At 46.4% G+C, this 18,058-nt stretch overlaps 1 protein-coding gene across 1 annotated transcript in view; it reads right to left on the reverse strand.

The window, feature by feature from the left end:
- The window catches only part of Ube3b (ubiquitin protein ligase E3B), a 39,405-nt gene extending 21,595 nt beyond the window's left edge, over positions 1–17,810 (reverse strand). The window contains exons 1-14 of the mRNA XM_090320305.1: positions 17,642–17,810; positions 17,361–17,526; positions 14,358–14,456; positions 12,780–12,961; positions 12,332–12,452; positions 10,416–10,475; positions 9,121–9,225; positions 8,144–8,240; positions 7,354–7,439; positions 6,309–6,391; positions 5,317–5,422; positions 4,890–5,010; positions 3,914–4,091; positions 1,018–1,181 (exon numbers count right to left, since the gene is read on the reverse strand). Of these exons, the coding sequence (XP_090176431.1) occupies positions 1,018–1,181; positions 3,914–4,091; positions 4,890–5,010; positions 5,317–5,422; positions 6,309–6,391; positions 7,354–7,439; positions 8,144–8,240; positions 9,121–9,225; positions 10,416–10,475; positions 12,332–12,452; positions 12,780–12,940 (1,282 nt within the window). The 5' untranslated portion in view covers positions 12,941–12,961; positions 14,358–14,456; positions 17,361–17,526; positions 17,642–17,810. The remainder of the gene's footprint in view (positions 1–1,017; positions 1,182–3,913; positions 4,092–4,889; positions 5,011–5,316; positions 5,423–6,308; positions 6,392–7,353; positions 7,440–8,143; positions 8,241–9,120; positions 9,226–10,415; positions 10,476–12,331; positions 12,453–12,779; positions 12,962–14,357; positions 14,457–17,360; positions 17,527–17,641) is intronic.
- Positions 17,811–18,058: the final 248 nt, after the last annotated feature.

The raw sequence follows: 18,058 nt of genomic DNA on the forward strand, positions 1-18,058 counted from the left end.
ATGATATGGGATTCTTGTATAGTCTCAAAGGTAAAAACTCAGAGAACCTTACCAGGGGAAGAGGGCAAGTTCATCTGAGTCTCAGTTCTCTAGGCTTGGGGGCAGGGGGCGTGAGGCTTGAGGATTAGGAAGCTGACTCGTGGTCTGGAGTGGCTTTCTGTCTTAAGCCTCCCATTTGTATCCCGAAGTACAGGTGCTCAGCCTATGCCCATCACCAGCTACAGGACACAGCCACACAGCACACACACAATAGCATGAGAAACAGAATGTGCCATGGGAGATAGCCCTATTCAGCATATGCTAGTCACATTTCCTTAACTTTGGGTTACTGGCTGTCTTTCCAGCTGCTAGGATTATAGACGTGTGCCACCATGTCAGTTGGCATTTCCCTAACTCTCGTCGGACTGTGAATAAATCTTTCCATTGTGCCCACTTCTACCCTGCAGAGTAAGTGCTGAGGAGCTGGGACTCAGTAGCTTTTGTTTTTGTACTGGTCCTGGAGTTTGAACTCAGGGCCTTGTATTCTCACTTGAGCCACACTTTCATTTCTGGCTTTTTGCTGGTTTTTGCAAACAAGAGTCTCACGGGCTTTTCTGGCCAGCCTGGCTCTGGACTGTGATCCTCACACCTCAGCATTCTGAAAGGTTAGATGTGAGCCCCCAGTACCAGGCTCAGTGGCTCTTTTATGATCAAGAACCCAGAAAAGCTTCTAGCTCCCTACCCTCCCCCGCTTCTTTTGGCCACTAGAAAGTTAACAGCCAAACTAAACTAATGTTTAGAGATAGGCCATGCAGCCCTGTGGAATATGTATCTGTGGATATTCCTTACGTACACTGGACTGCTTTCTATTCCTGTGGTTTTCTGGTCACTGTTTTGGTAACTGTAACCTTGATTTGAGTCCCCCTAGAATGTCTGTGGGAGAAGTCAGAGCACCCCACAGCAACAAGGCCTCCCCATGGGAAGAAATAGGAGCTGCCCTCTGGCTACTACAAGCACCGAGGCTCACTGGCCACTCACTCTTCACCGGAAGCACGTTCTGGGGGGAGGCCGGCTGAACGGGGGCCGGCTCTGGGTGTTCCAGCAGCTTCCTGCTGAGGATGTCGTTGAAGAAGATGCGGATGAGAGGCACCCCCCACAGGAACTGCAGCTGTTTGGTGATCAAGTACATGGACTCGTTGAGGCTGGGAGAGAGCAGGAGACCAACATGTCAGTCCCACCTCTGCCGGGCCAGGGACAGCCCCCTCCATTCCCCCATGGGCCTTCACTGTGCAGATGCAGCCAGCACTCCCATAGCAGGAAAGTTAATAAAAAGATAAGGACTGGGGGGGGGGGGTGGCGGGAGTTTGGCCTAGTGGTAGAGTGCTTGCCTAGCATGCACGAAGACCCGGGTTTGATTCCTCGGTACCCCATATACATAGCAAAAAGCCAGAAGTGGTGCTGAGGCTCAAGTGATAGAGTGCTGGCCTTGAGAAAAGTCCAAGGACAGTGCTCAAGCCCTGGCCCAAACCTAGGACTGGCAAAAAATAAAAAATAAATAAATAAAAGATAAGGACTGGGGCCGGGAGTTTAGCCTAATGGTAGAGTGCTTGCCTAGCATGCATGAAGACCCAGGCTCGATTCCTTGGTACCACATACATAGGAAAAAAAAAAGCCAGAAATGGTGCTGTGGCTCAAGTGGTAGAGCTCTACCCTTGAGAAAGCCCAAGGACAGTGCCTAGGCCCTGAGTTCAAGGCCCAGGACTGGCAAAAAAAAAAAAAAAAAAAAAAAGGTAAGGACTGAGCTGGATGTGGTGAAGCACACCTGTAATTCTAGTACTCAGGAGGCATAGGAAAATGGATCATAAGTTCAAGACCAACCGGGGCTATAAAGGAAGAGCCTCTATCTCAAACTCAAAGCAAACAAACCCATAAACATGTGGAACGGACCAGAACAACCTACGAGGGCCAAATAGGTGAAGACATGGAATTTATTTGTGTGTATGTGTCCTGAGGCTTGAACTCAGGGCCTGAGTGCTGTTCCTAAGCTCTTTTTTTTTTTTTTTTTTTTTTGTCAGTCATGGGGCTCGAACTTTGGGGCTGGGTGCTGTCCCTGAGCTCTTCAGCTCAAGGCTACCTTCCTACCCCTTGACCGAAGTGCCACTTCCAGTTTTCTAGTGGTTAACTGGAGTTAAGAGTCTCATGGTCTTTAGTGCCCAGTGCCTAGGCTAGCTTTGAACCTTGATCCTCAGATCTTAGCCTCCTGAGTAGCTAGGATTACAGATGTGAGCCACTGTGCCCAGCTCCTGAGCTCTTTTTTTTTTTTTTTTTTTTTTTGCCAGTCCTAGGCTTGAGCTCAGGGCCTGAGCACTGTCCTTGGACTTCCTCAAAGCTAGAGCTCTATCATTTGAGCTGCAGCACCACTTCTGGCGTTTTTTTTATGCATGTGCTACTGAGGAATAGAACCCAGGTCTTTGTGCATGCTAGGCAAGCACTCTACCATTAGGCCAAACTCCCAGCCCCTCTGAGCTCTTTTTGCTGAAGGCTAGCACTCTTACCACTTGAGCAACAGCTCCACTTATGACTTTTTAGTAGTTAATTGGAAGATAAAGAGTCTTACAGACTTTTCCTACCTGGGCCGGCTTCGAACAATGATCCTCAGGTCTCAGCCTCCTGATTAGGTAGGATTATAGGTGTGAGCCACCAGTGCCCAGAAAGACATGCAGTCTTTACTTGTGCACTGTTTCACCCAGTCTTCCTATGCTGCATGACTTCCTAGCATGACTCATCTCCCCAGGTCACTGTCATTTTGCAAAACTCTACCACTACCACTGCCTCCCGCCAGCTTCATGATCCCAAGCCCCATCTAGATGGCTCAGAGCGTTCCTGCTCCGGGGCTCCTTTCCATTTGACAATACCCCAGGTTAGTGCCCATTCCTGGAATCTTCTGGTTCACCCATCTGCTCAAGCCCCTAAGCTGGCTCCCACCCCTCCTAGCAGGGACAGCTGCCATCCACTTAGCACAAACCAGCTTGTAGCCTTCTGCATGCAATGTATGCAATATATCTCATGTGCAGTATGTTTCCTTCCATCCTTCATGATAATCCTGTCAGAGGGGCTAGGAGGGATCATCTTATACTCCAGATGAGGAAGCTGAGTTACAGGCCCTCAGGGTAAGAGGCAGTGGAACCCAGACCACTGTGTCCCCAGAAAATCCCTCCAAGAACACAGGATCCACTCTCCAGGCTGTCACTCAGGCTGAAGGGGACAGGCTGTACCACTGCCTCAGCTCTGCCTCAGCTCCGGCCTCTGCTCAGCTCATTCACACTGTGCTGTGGCTCTTCCCCAACAGTGTTTCCACTGCTTGCATTCTGAACAAGAAAGGGCAAAGTTCACCTCGACCTCCTGTAAAGGACAAGGGTAACTGCTGTCCCTTTCCATCACCTGTCTTGTCTGGCAGCTCCAAAATATGGCAGCATAGGCAATCAATAAAAGTGAAATCAATAAAAGTGAAAAAGAAAAATCATCCACAGATAAAATTCATAATGATTAATGAAAAGAATACAAGACAAAATCATACGGTCTCATTTTCATAAAAAAAACTATCAACACTGAAAAAGGCTAGAAGAAGCCAGGTGCTGGTGGCTCATACCTATAATCCTAACTACTTAAGGGAGTGAGATCTGAGGATTGAGCTTCAAAGCCAACCCAGGCAGGAAAGTCTATGAGATTCTTATCTCCAACTAAGCACTAAAAAAGTCAGAAGTGAAACTTTGGCTCAAGTTGGTAAGAGTGCTAGCCTTGAGCGAAAAGCTCAAAGGGACAGTGCCCAGGCGCTGAGTTCGAGCCCCAGGACTGGCCAAAAAAAAACAAAAAGAAGAGGGGAGGTAACAAGAGGGGGGATCAAGAAAGACAGCCATGTGTCTCCAGGACCTACCCATAATCCACAGATTGGGAGAACCAGCCAAGGACCGGATGCCAGTGTGTCAGGTTGGACTTCTTCTGAGACACGTACTTCTGACAGTAGCATAGCATCTGGGTGAGCAGGCTCACAAACCCGTCTGTCTCCTCTTCTAAGACTCTGGGGTTCAGGGAGCCCAACTGTAGGAGGTTGCCTATACAGAGAGAAGGCTATGTGATGGGCTAGACAGACATGCTTGGGGGTCTCCTAGCCAAGGTCTCTACCTGTGGCTCAGACAGCTATGGGGTATGTGCAGGAAGAGATTCCATGTGAGAACAACCTGTCAGTAGGACTGCAAACTGCGGCTTGGCCAGACAAATATGTGGCTGTTGATTGTGTTTCCTTATCTCCGAGGTTGGTCAATGACCCTTGGACATGTGGAAAGTCAGATACATAGAGGCATGTGGCATTTACTATCACACTCACAATACCCACATTAAAATGAGGAGTGCACACAGTGCACGAGTAACTGAATTTTCAGCAAGTGTTTACCAATCCCTTAATATTCTTTGTGTGTAGAGTTACCAGACATTCTCCTAACATTCAGCCTCATGATTCCTTCTCTATTTAAATTTCTCCTTATAGGTAACAAGGACTTTGCCTCCACCATTTCCCAACACTTCTATTCACAAGCGCTTCCTTCATCTAAGTGAAAGTACTTTGGGGCTCCTTCACTTCAAAAAATCACTTTGAGGCTCTCTTCCCTTTCCTTTTAAATGACCTAGGCCACTCAGCAACTTTCAATTTTCCCTTGGTCCCTAGAAAGCCAACAGCTGACATCTAATGTTCCCTTATTGTTAGGCCAGTTTTCCAGAGAATTTTAATTTTACATCTACTTTTATCTATTTGAAGCCATATATTTATACTAAGTTCTTCCTGCTGCTACTAAAAACTGATGATGGCACCAACATATTCAGGCTTCCCCTGATGGCCAGAATCCTCCAACACTCACCAGTCAGACAGAGAGTGTGACACCCTTCTAAAGTCTCACACACGTCACGGCATCGCTCTTCATCTCTTAAGAACATGATGAATTTCCGCAGCATGTCATGAGATTCCAAGACAGCGAGGCGCTGTAAGTGGCAAATGATGGCAGACCAGACAGTTAAAAGTGGAAACTGACCATGTTTCCCTGAGGGCACAAATTTGACAGACTGTCAGTTGCCATGGTGATGAAAAAAGCACAATCCCCAGCACCAAGAAAAAGGATGGAGACATAGCACTGGTTTCCTAACATGAATGTGTCTACACTGGTTATTGGTTTAGAGAAAAAGGGGAAAGAGTAAGAACTGGCAGGGAAATCCTTTTACTTTCTAAATTCTAAGAACAAGAGTGAAACAGTGCTGGTTTTGGGGAGAACACCCACAGAACCCGCTTACCTCAGGGGTCACTGTGCCCAGATGAGTCACGAGGGCAGGCACTGACATGACATGGATGAGAAAGGGCCGGATCAGATTGTCTGAAAATTGTGCAGCAGTCACAGGGCTGGACAGACAGATGAGCTCGTTGAGACAGGAACCCGTGTGAACTCAGAACTAAAGACTAAACAACAGCCTGTCAACGCCCTCATGCCCAATATTTCTAATTTCCAGGACTTTCCCAAAGTACTAGCTGAAAGCGGGTTATGCCTATAGTTACTATGGAGCAGAGCAAACAGCTGTGAAAAAGAATTCCACGATAAAGAAAATGTTCATTCTATAATAATTGTAAAATGAAAAAGGAAGGCCCAACTCTACATAAACAGGAGAAGAGAGAGGCTTGTTTTCAGAAAGGGAAAATAGGAGACTCTGGTACAATCCATTTCTCAATCAAATGAGTAGTTCTTGATTCTATTCACTTGATGGTAACTTATTGATGCATTATGTAGTTTATAAACATGAGTTAGTCTGATAGTAACATTTAAAATATATAAACATATAAATATATAAGAATATATAAGAATATGGTGGTATATATCTGCCTTGATTCCTAGCTATTCGGAAGGTAGAGACAAGGAGGATCATGATTTGAGACCAGTCCAGGCGAAAACAACAATGAAAAGACCCCCATCTGGATAAGTAAACCAGGCATGGTGGCAGGCATCTGTCACCTCAGATGTGTAGCTGTTTATAGGTATGAGGATCTTTGTCTGGGACTGTCCCAGACCAAAATGTGAAGCCCTAAAATAACTAAATAATAAACATTTTAAATAATAACTTTTAAAAATCCAGAAAATAACCGAAGAGGGGAAAATGGTTGGAAGGGAGTGGCTGAAATGGCTGTCTAGCAAGAACAATGCCTTGAATTCAAATCCCCTTAATAGAACTGAAAAGAAAAGAAAACCGAGAGGTGCAGTCAGAAGCAGGCAGCCTCTTGGTGAGGATCTACTTACCGCAGTGCTAGAGAAAAGACTGCTGTTAAAGTAGCTTTGGACAGACAAGGCCGGGGTCTGGCTAGGCCTCGGGTTAACAACACCTGAAAAAAAACATTTAACTGGTCAGCAGATAACATCAATTTATGGCAGTTGGTAGATTAAGGGGGAAAAATAAAATAAAATGAATGCTTCCGAGTCCTTGAAAAGCAAGGAGTATGGAAGGTTTGTTCTATTATTTTCCTACTTGAAATATGATGCTAAAATATTTTTATAACAATAAACAGTTCAAAGATTAATGGAGGAGGGCTGAGCACAGTGGCATGCTCCTATAGTCCCAGTTATTCAGGAGACTGAGGCAGGAGGATGTCTTGAGTCCAGGGGTTTGGTCTAATCTAGTATACAGAGCAGACCTCACTGCTTTTGAGAAGGAACAACAACAAAAATAAATAAATAAATAAATAAATAAAGTGTGTCAGATGAACACAGCATCTCATTTCAATGAGCTCAGAATTTAGCATAGACCAGATGCTAAAGTACTAAGAGACCCCTCAGACCATAGGACTGTCATGAAGACAACATACCACCAGACCAGGAAACAGCTCACTGCAGTGCCAGGCAGAAGGAAGATGAATGCTCCTTTTCAGAACAGCAATGAGGCTTTGTGAGCTCCTCAGGTGTGGAGGGACTCCATGAGTATGGCATGGGCAGAGGGCCTCATGAGAACGACATAGAAACCGACTCCAGACACACCCAAGGAGCCAGATGAAACAAACCCGAGGCCTCCCTTAAGCATAATGGCCTAGAGATGTATCATTCTCAGGGCCCAAAGGCGGAGTGTGTGTGTATGGGGATGGGGGGAGGATGGAGGGAAAAAGGGGGGGCACCGGGGCAATCACTCTGCCTACTCTCCACCCGAAGCAGGACCATCTGAGACAGAGTGCAGGAGGGAAAGACACTGTGAATCTGCCTCTTCCTGAAATAAATGCTTCTGTGAGGCAGGCCCCAGGCATGCCAAAACCTATGCCAAAGCCAACTGAGGGCTTGAGAGTGGACAGGCACAGACCTGTAGCACAGGATAAAATCCACGCTGGTTCAGATGCCCCATTATATTTGCACAAATGTGGTTCATGGCTGGTCGAAGGTTCTCACCTAAGGAGAGAGAGAAGTCTGAGAAACTATCTCTTGCCATAACTTGTCCTAATTATGTGGTATAGAAAATGATACTCTAGGCCAGAGGCCACCAAGAAACGTGACACTTCTGCCTTGCCTTCCTAGTTCCTCGAAGAGGATAGCATCCAATCCTATCTTTCCTAGAAAGCTTGGCTCAATTGTCCCTGCATGGGGCTGTGCCCTTTCCTCCCCCAAGCCAGAAGAATATCTCCTCTGAGCTCTGGTGGCTCCTTTCCCACCCAGGCCCACAGCTGCCGCTTTCCACGCTCTCTTTACAGCCCCTGCTCCCTGGCAGGACTCAGGAGCTGATCATGTCTAGATCATGCAGCCGCTTTTTGCATTGGTCATTTTCACAATAAGGTTTACGCCAGGTTGGCCTGATGCTGATTCTCTAATCTGTGCTTCCAGGAGTGTCTGGAGTGACAATGTGTGCCACTGAGCCCAGTCATCAGTTAAGATGGAATCCTCTAAATGTTTTCTTCTTTTGGCCTGAGCTAGCCCTGAACCATTATCTCCTCGTGCCTAGATCATTGCTTCCCAAGTAGCTAGGATTACAGGCTTATGCCACAGTACAAGGACGTCCCCCCAACCTGCCATGCAATAATGATTAAGTGGGTATTTTGAGGTACCTCCCCCGCCATGCCCCGCCCCCATGCAGGTATTTTGAGATGGGTCCCACAGACCTTTGCCCCGGAGAATTTTCCATGTTGAAGTGTCTGTGAAAGTGACGAGCATTGTGAGGTACAGGGTGATGAGTTTGGAGTCTTGTAAGATTTCAGGCTGGAAACAACAGAGGAAAGATTAGAACACATAGCCTCCCTGCCCACAGAGGAGCAGCCTGGTACAACTCTCCTCCGTCTATGGAATGGAGTCAGGGGCGCAGGAGTGCACTTTCCTCTGGGGTATGAATGACCACTGCAGGAGTTAGTGGACCACAGGCTTCTGTCACACCAGTACTTTACCATGGGATCACATATTCCTGAGAAGGGAGGGGTGAGCCTTCTCTGGAAATCACGTGAGCAGGCTGGCCATGGGTGACTATATCTGGCAGGCTCTGTGTGGCTCTGTGTTTGGACACTGTAGCCACAGCGTGGGAAATGCTGACGAACCTGACGGTGATCCTGAACTCTGACTTCTGGCTTGTCATCTTGGGCAAGTTTCTTCACCTCTCAGTGCCTTGGTGTCTAATAGTTGTTCTACTTAGGATGACAGGTAACTACTATTTGCAGGAGGAAGGTGGGAAGGTGAAAGGATGAATGGTGGGGAGTGACTGTGATCAAGTAGTTCATATCCTTGGAAGAAGAGAATGACAGGGTGGGGAGAAAAGCTGTAACAGACGAGGTGAATTTGAGAACATGGCATAAATACCACAACAGAATGAAAAGAACAGGAAGTAGACAGGATTCCTTAGCACTGAGACTTGCAAGTGTGGTCAATGGTTCTACATATTGTAGCAAAGAGAGGCTCAGAAGGACCATCATATCCACCTAGCTTCTATCTTTCTCTTCCTACAGTGGCTCAGCCAGTTACCCCTTACTAGACAGTCACTGATCGATTAGATTGACAAGGCACAGAAAATGAGGGAAGGACGGGTGGGGACTGAAAATATCCACGAAAGCTGTCTGACGAGAATGAGATTTTTTTTTTTTTTCCTTTTTACCTTGAGCTGCTCAAGAAACTGACAGCAGTACCACAGAATGTCCTTGATCTGTTTAATCCACAGGAGAGTGAGGTCCTTGGAGAGCGCCAGAGACACGTACCACACCTGCAAGCACAACAAAAAGGAGTGGTTACAGGACCTTACTACTCATGGTCCAGTCACCGGAACTGGACCTGCTAGGGAGGGCCACTGTCCAATAAGGCAACGAGGAAAAGGGAAGGATAAGCAGAGACGGGCTTTTGAACACTAACTCCAAAGAGGAGCAGCCCAAGTCAAGTCAGGTACTGGTGGCTTGTCCCTCTAATAGCTACCTGGATGGCTGAGAGTGGGAGGACTGGAGAAGTTTGTGAGACCTCCCCCTGCTTAACCTATAGCTGGATATGGTAATGGATGTCTGTCATCCCAGCTATGGAGGAGACTGAGATTGAACAGACTGGTTCTAGGCCAGCCTGGGCAGAAAAGCCCATAAGGTTCCATCTCAACAAAAGAAACTGGGTGAGGTGTCATGTTCCTGTCATCCTAGCTACAGCCAGAAGGCAAAATGCTGGAGGATCAGAGTCTTAAAGCATGCACCCAGGCAGGAAATGAGACCCTACCTCAAAAATAAGCAGTGCAGGGGCTGGGAGTTTGGTCTAGTGGTAGAGTGCTTGCCTAGCATGCATGAAGACCTGTGTTCGATTCCTCAGTACCACATATATAGAAAAGAGCCAGAAGTGGTGCTGTGGCTCAAGTGGTGGAGCTCTAGTCTTGAGAAAGCCGAAGGAGAGTGCTCAGGCCGTGAGCCCAAGCCCAGGACTGGCACACACACACAAAAAAAGTGCAAATCAAACTCCAAACCCCAGAATCTCAAAAATAAACAACAAAAAAGATGGAGTCTAGAAAGGTATCAGCTATCTGTGTTAAGAGGCAAACACAAAACACAGCTTCCTTTTTTGTGAGTAATGGGGCTGGAACTCAGCCTGGGTGCTGTCTCTGAGCTCTTCAACTCAAGACTATCACCTTACCCTTGAGCCAAGCTCACTTCCCATTTTCTAGAGGTTAACTGGAGATAAGAGTCTCAGATCCTTTTGTGTCTGGGCTGTCTTTGAACCTTGGTCCTCAGATCTCAGCCTCCTGAGTAGCTAGGATTACAGGTGTGAGCCACCTTGCTCAGCTTGCACATGCTTTTGTCAGTACAGCCATAACTTATTTGCACAGGTGTGCAAGTTCAAGCCCTGAACTCATCAGGAAATCTCAAGAGTGAAATCGCTAGCGCCCAGGGCTGGGGGAAGGCTCCTGGCTCCTCACCCGCTCACCTTGGTCTCGTTCTCAGCATCCATGCTGCTGAGGATGCAGCGACACAACTTCTCAAACCTCTGTGGAGACAGAAAGGGAGTTAGAGACTCCCAACAAACCTGAACGTGGGAAAAAGGGTGGGTGGGAACACATGTGCCTGGCACATGCAGGCAACATATCAAATGATTCATGTCATACTTAGTTCCTTCTTACAAACGTGGAAGTTGAGGAACAGAAGGCTGAAGACAGGGTCTCAAACTTGTAGGATTAGTCTTCCTGATGTGTTTTAGAAATGTGTGTACAGGCGATGTAGCTCATGCCTATAATCCTGGCTATTCAGGAGACTGAGATCTGAGGATCGTGGTTCAAAGCCAGCCCAGGAACTAAACACTGTGAGACTCTTAACTCCAATTAACCACAAGAAAACCAGAAGTGGTGCTGTGGCTCAAGGGGTAGGGTGGTAGCCTTGAACTAAAGTGCTCTGGGACAGCACCCAGGCCCAGGGTCCATGCCCATGACTGACAAAAAAAAAAAAGAAATGTGTGTATTCCATATAGAAACAAAGCATAGGGCTTATTTTGGAAAACCAGGCATGGATTCCTGCAGCTGAATACTGACAAATGCTCTGTAGTCTGTTGTGCTGTAAGCCACAGGGGCACTGACTTAGGCTCACAGCCCACTGCTGTGCCCCTTCTCACAGCATTACTGCTTTGATCCTGACACCAAAAAGGAAAGTAGGAGCAGGAAAACAGACTACACTATGGCTATGGAATCCCCACATCCACCCTGGAAACTGTGTGGCCCTGGAGTTTCCCCTTCATAATGGAGTTTGTCTGTACCTAGCTTCATGACAGTATGGTCTCTCTTGGGTTCTCCTTCCACTCCTACTGGGCTAGGAACACCAGGAGGGTATACAACTTGTCTGTCCTGTTTCCTTGTGGGAACCTCACCCGTACCCTCAGCACTGACAGACCCTACTGCCTTCCCGGGGATACATTTTCCACTTACCAATCTGCATTTTGGAGATTAGAGTATGTTTTATTTGGTTTACAAGATGTGGAAGTAAAATCAAATGAGCCACTAACTTTTACACATTAGAACATCAAGCATAAAAAGACCCAGATCTAGGGCTGGGAGTTTGGCCTGGTGGTAGAGTGCTTGCCTAGCATGCACGAAGACCCGGGTTCAATTCCTTGGTACCACATACATAGAAAAAAAGCTGGAAGTGGAGCTGAGGCTCAAGTGGTAGAGCTCTAGCCTTGAGAAAGTCCAAGTCAGGCCCTGAGCTCAAGCCCAGGACTGGCGAAAAAAAAAAAAAAAAGATCCAGATCTGCTGGGCACCAATGGCTCACACCTGTAATACTAGCTACGCAGGAGGCTGAGATCTGAGGACTGCCGTTCAAAGCCAGCCTGGGTATGAAAGTCTGTGAGACTCTTATCTCCAATTAACCACCAGAAAACCAGAAGTGGTGCTGTGGCTCAAGTGATAGAGTGGTAGCCTTGAGCTAAAGAGCTCAGGGACAGTGCACAGGCCCAGGGTTCAAGCCCTAGGACTGATCAAAAAAACAAAAACCCAGATCTCCACCATCTCTTTAGAAAGTCAGAGTATAGAACTTCTCCCCACAAGCTGATTAGCACAGGCTTCCCTTGAACACAGCAGTGGAGTCAATGACTCCATTAAACCTCTTCAGATTCCTACTTTACATGGTGCTTCGTCCGAGGCTGCACAGCTCCTGAAGGCATTAAAGTCCAGCTCAGGCTTGTTGGGCATAATCTCTGCAGAGCAGGTCCCAAGAAAACAGAGAGGGCAGGTGTAGGGGGTAAAAATGCCTTCCTCACAGCGGTGCTCTAAGGACAAATGAGTTTGGATCTAGAAAGTACTTACACGAAGCCTTGGTATATGGAAGTATTATGCACGTGTATTCTTATTACTGACCTCATTATCCTCTTTGATTTTGAATATGAACAGCAATTTTCTGGCAGTCTTAAAAATACAAAGTGCGCTTCTTTTACTGGATCCAGAGTCATCTGCTTTAAAAAACTCATCAATCTCTCTCCTAGGGAGGAAAGAGTTTAAAAAAAAAAGAAAAAGGCATTTTTTAATTAGAAGTTCACCATTGCTGGAAGAGAAAACTCATTTGTCAGTACTTAGGCTTGAACTCAGACCTGGATGCCGTGTGTGTGTGTGTGTGTGTGTGTGTGTGTGTGTGTGTGTGTGTAGATAAGAACCTCTCAAACTTTTCTGTCCAGGCTAGCTTTCAGCCACGATCCTCACATCTGTTTCTTGAGTGGTTTTGATGGCAGGTATGACTTACCAGTGCCTGACATTTGTTTTCTACTACTTGGGAGCAAGAGAATTGCACTGAGGAGTTCCTGGTGCTTACCTGATATCTTTGTGCAGACGACTCCGACACAAGAAACTGCGCACATGGGCCTGAATCTCCACAGCTGCCCGCTCCCGCTCCTTTTGCACCAGCCGCTCTTCTCTGGCCTGCCGGGCTCTATCGATGAACCACGCTCGTGAGGTCTGAGATACGGTGAACATGTTTGCTAGCTGGCACAAACCCTACAAGGCAAACAGTGAAGAGCTGCTGGAGACTAGTGGGTGAAAAACATTCACAGAAAGGGGCTTAAGTGAGAAAGGCAGCAGGAACCTGAGATACTCAAGATCCTCTAGCACCGAGGTATTCATAGCTCTCTGGGCACAAGTCCTAATCCTACCTGCTCCATGACCCGGGGTGCCCAGGGTGCCACAGCCTCTATGAAACAATTACCTTTTCTAGAGAGAAAATGCATAGTGCCTGGCACAGAGGGACAGGTAGCATCTGTACATTCTTAACAAGTAAACAAGGCCCACATTAATCCTATCCACAAAGCTCAAATTCAAACTCACCGAATCAAAGGTTCTGAATTATTTGCCCCTCACTTTTTTTTTTTTTTTTTTTTTTTTTTTGCCAGTCCTGGGGCTTAAACTCAGGGCCCTGATACTGTCCTTGGGCTTTCTTAAGGCCTAGTGCTCTGCCACTTGAGCTACAACACCACTTCTGGCTTTTTTCTATGTATGTGATACCAAGGAATCAAATCTGGGTCTTCATGCATGCTAGGCAAGCACTCTACTACTAAGCTAAACTCCCAGCCCCATCATTTGCATTTTCTGCAACAGGCCACCATAGTGTGTGTGTGTGTGCGCGCGCGCGTGTGTGTCTGTGTGTGTGTGTGTGTGTACAATAATTAAACAGTTACCATTTTGCCAAGTAGAAACCTGAGGGAAAACTCAAGCATGATTACTGTCAACATTATCTTAGTCATCCACTCACTGAACAAAAGGCTTCTACCTTGTGCTGAACACACTCACACACAGAAAGTTTTGCTGTTGTTGTTGTTGGTGGTGGTGGTGGTCAAGGGGCTTGAACTCTAGGCCTGGGCACTGTCCCTGAGCTCTTCAGCTCAAGGCTACCACTCTATCACATGAGCCACAGCGCCACTTCCAGTTTTCTGGTGGGTAATTGGAGCTAAGAGTCTCACGGACTTTCATGCCCAGGCTGGCTTTGAGCAGCAATCCTCAGATCTCAGCCTCCTGAGTAGCTAGGATTACAGGCATGAGCCACCAGCACCTGGCTGCAAGCTTTTCTTTTTCTGATACTGGGGCTTGAACTCAGGGCCTCCTGCTTTCACTCAGCTGTTTCACTCATGGCTGGCACTCTAGAAAAATCATCTCTTTACTATTCACTCAAAGCAATAGCCAGAATGAAACTTCACACGCTAGGTTCCTACCATATACCCACAGCCAGGGCCTACATCTGCTGCCTTACTCAACAATGACTCCCATCTGTCAACAAAAACATGTTGGCCTATCTTCAGTCATTTCTGAAACAAATGAACAGAGCCATAGAAGGGAAAAGGGTTGCTGTCTGTCAGTCTTTCCACTCAACTGCCTGTCCTTCTCAGTCTGGGCAACTCACCTGAGGAGCTGGCTGTGTAGCAGAGACGCTAGGTAACCATTAGTGACCTCCCACAGAACATACAGCAGAGGACAGTGTCTTGCTTCTGATGAACTTGAGCTTCCCGGTAGAAGCAGAAGGGGGAAAAAAAATCCAGATTTAGGGGTAAATTTTACAGGTATGGATTGATCTATCTAAGCACAAGTAATTAATATAGTGCCATGATTAAACCAACTTTGTCCTCTTTAATGTTTCATCTTTTTACACACTTATATAACACAAAAATTGCAGTAAAATACACGAGCATGTTAAGATTGGTTAAGGGTGAGGCCTGGTTCTATCTGAAGCACAGGAGGTGGAAAAACACTCATTTTGAGGAAGGGGGGTTGATTCCTTGCCTCTGTTTTTCTAAATTTTCCATAGAAAGCATGTGGTAAGTTAGCACAACCCTGGAAGAAGTATTGCTTTGGAATCACTCTCCTGGAGGCAGAGCCAGTTTCTGGCTATCAGTACTGTCAGCTAAATCAGTTTTTTTTTTTTTTTTTTGCCAGTCCTGGGTTTAAGCTCAGGGCCTGAGCAATGTCCTTGGACTTCCTCAAGGCTAGAGCTCTACCACTTGAGCCTCAGCACCACTTCCGGCTTTTTTTCTATGTATGTGGTACTGAGGAATTGAACCCGGGTCTTCATGCATGCTAGGCAAGCACTTTAACCACTAGGCCAAACTCCCAGCCCTGTTTTTTTTTTTTTTTTTTGATAGGTGTCTGTACATGGTAGTGGGGTTTGACTTTAGGGCTTCATACTTGCTCTTTTTTTTTTTTTTTTTTCTATGTATGTGGTACTGAGGAATTGAACCCAGGTCTTCATGCATGCTAGGCAAGCACTCTACCAGTAGGCCACACTAGGGCTTCATACTTGCTTGGCTGGCACTCTACCACTTGGGCCATACCTCTAGCCTTGCTTTTTGCTGGTTATTTTAGAGACGGAGTCTCCCGGACTTTTCTGTCCAGGCTGGATTTGAACTGCACTCCCCCAGATCTCAACCTCTTGAATAGGTAGAATTACAGGTCTTTAATTGGTTTTGAGGCCCATCATGAAGACTATGGGATGCTGTATATCAAGTTCCCATGGAGGTGTTGACAGAGCAATCAATATAGCTAATTAATGGTTGCATTATTCTTACGAATACTAGTAATTTTTTAACCTTTGTCTAAAGCTCCCTGACATTCATAAGACTTTTTTCCTATTCTTGAGTGGACTAAGACTTATCCATCCTACTGCTTGGGCTATGAGATGCTGGTTCTGTTTGGACGGAATAGCTACAAGCTCTTCAAAGATGTATATGAGCAGGGCTGAAGCCCTGAGCACAATACAGTATTCTCTCTCCAGGAGGGGTGTGGGGGCATGACAGGATGATCTGGAGATCACAAGAGAAAACTTTTTTCCCACAGAAAATTTACATTTCCCAGGGGTCCTCCTAGAATATGATCTCTTCCTTGAGATGAACAATCCTGAAACAATGTTCTATGTTGGTTTCTAATTATAGTATGTTATAATCTGTGCTTTACAGCTTTTCTCATTCTTCCCTATATACTTCCTTCACTTGGGTATTACAGCCATCAATTGAATAAAACACATTACTATTAAGTACTTATTTGGCTACATGTCAGAGAATCAAAGAAACTCTCAATCAGAAAAGGCACTGAATCAGAAAAAGTAGTCTTAGTTCTTTTTTTTTTGTCCTGATTCTACCTTTCATTTCACCAAGTTAACTATCTACTACTCTAGATTTCAGTTTATCTGTAAATTGAGACTAGTAACAGTACCGATGTCCTAGAGTTACTAAAAGCATTGGGTGAAACATTTACTGTTCTTATACCTGAATTTAGTTACTGAAACATAAATGGGAAATTAGCAACAAGGGATATCAGAAAGCATACAGTATGTGAACTTTACGCTACTGTCCTTACAGAGAACAAAATTTAGTTAAGAGAAAATAAAATCCTACAGCTAGAAAGATTGGAAAACAGGAGGGAGGTTAGTGGTAAGATCATTTGAGAAGGGAAATGAGCAGAAGGGGAATGAGCAGAAGGCCCTAAGTGTTAAGTCTTTTCTAAATAACTGACTCTAATAAGGGTAGCAACTGTGTGAGAGGACCACAGTTAGACCAGGTTAGACCATTGGTAAGTGGCAGGGACAAGCTTTTAATACTAACAGAATTCCATCTCTGTATTTACTTCTATATTCCAACAAGACTTGCTTCAAAACATCGACCTTTTCTGAATAAGGCCAATTTTAAGAAAAACACATGACAAAGCTGGGCAAGGCACTACACACTTGTGATCTCACCACTCAGGAGGTGAAGGAAGGACTAGCATTTCCAAGCCAGCCTGGACTACATAGCCAGACTCTTGGGAGAAAAAAAAAAAAAAAGACAAGACCCTGGACAATTCATAATATCATCCTAAAATGGAGTGCCAGATATACCAACTGCAGAGTGACTTTTTTTCTTCATGGTGAGAATGAATGACAGTCATTTGTTAAGGACAGACGATGTGTCAGATACTACACAGCTATTTAACACTATCTTCAACAGCTCTGTCTTAGTAGATCAAAGAGTCTAAAATATTAAATTCAAGAATGGGCTACAGGACTTGGAGAAACCATCAGTAATTTTAGCTATTGCCAGCTACAGCCTAAATAGTTAGTGGTTGCTTCCCATCTCTGATCCCACCTTTGATGGGGAAAATGACATTGGGAGAGAGAACAAGACTTGCCAGAGTTCCCTCGACTCCCGAACAGGAACCCCCAAAGCAATTATTTATTGGTAAGTACAACAGACCAAGCCCCCGAGTGCTCCCGTTAAAAGCATAACAAAGAAGCGGCGTAGGCACGGCTGCCCCTGAGACTACGTTAGGGTGTCAAATGACAGCCAAGTTTTTCTTTATTAAACACTCTGCGAAAGCGTCTACGGACTCGCTTTTACAGAGGAAAGAAACAGGGTGAGAGAGGGGTGAGTGGACTCACCCAAGGTCACACAGCGAGGGACTAGGATTCGAACTCCAGGCTGGGTGACTCCCGACGCCCAGCGTCTCTCCTCGGCATCCACAACCAAATGAGCAAGTCCTTTTCGCCCAGCATTAGTCCGATACTACAGGCCTATCGCCTCGAGGTTGAAAGGCGACGGGACGAGCTGCAGGGAGAAGATGCCAGGATCCCGAATGCCAGCGACCCCGACGGGGCCACACACGAACTCGGCCCCGGCCCAACTACCCGAAGGATCGACCACCCTATTCCCCACTCGCTACCCTTTCTCCACTCGAGGCCCCCGAGCTCGGGGTCCGGGCCCCAGCTGCCGTTGGCCGCCTCAGCCCAGTCTCCCCGAAACCTGCCAGCCCCGGGGCAGCGGCCGAAGCACTACCGCCATCTTGCCCCGGGTGTCCGCTCTGCAGGTTCCCCCTAGAAACCAAGTTTCCGGTTCCTGGGAACAACAGTTCCGCAGAGCTTATTTGCTTGGTAAAGAAAACCCTCCCTACACCTTGTCCCTCCCACCCAGACACCCCCCCCCCATGTTTCTGAAGCTGAAAACGGAAAGCATTCAGGAATGTGCTAAATTCCTGACCCAGCTGAAGGGAGGTGAAACATGTCTGGCCTTGAAAGAAAGCGGTCGATAGCGACGGACATTTTAGGAGGGGACTCTCTGCGGGGCGGAAGTGAGGTCAGCA

This window comes from Megascapheus bottae, chromosome 28 (assembly GCF_031878675.1).
Source record: "Megascapheus bottae isolate mThoBot1 chromosome 28, mThoBot2.hap1, whole genome shotgun sequence".
Classification (NCBI taxonomy): domain Eukaryota; kingdom Metazoa; phylum Chordata; class Mammalia; order Rodentia; family Geomyidae; genus Megascapheus; species Megascapheus bottae.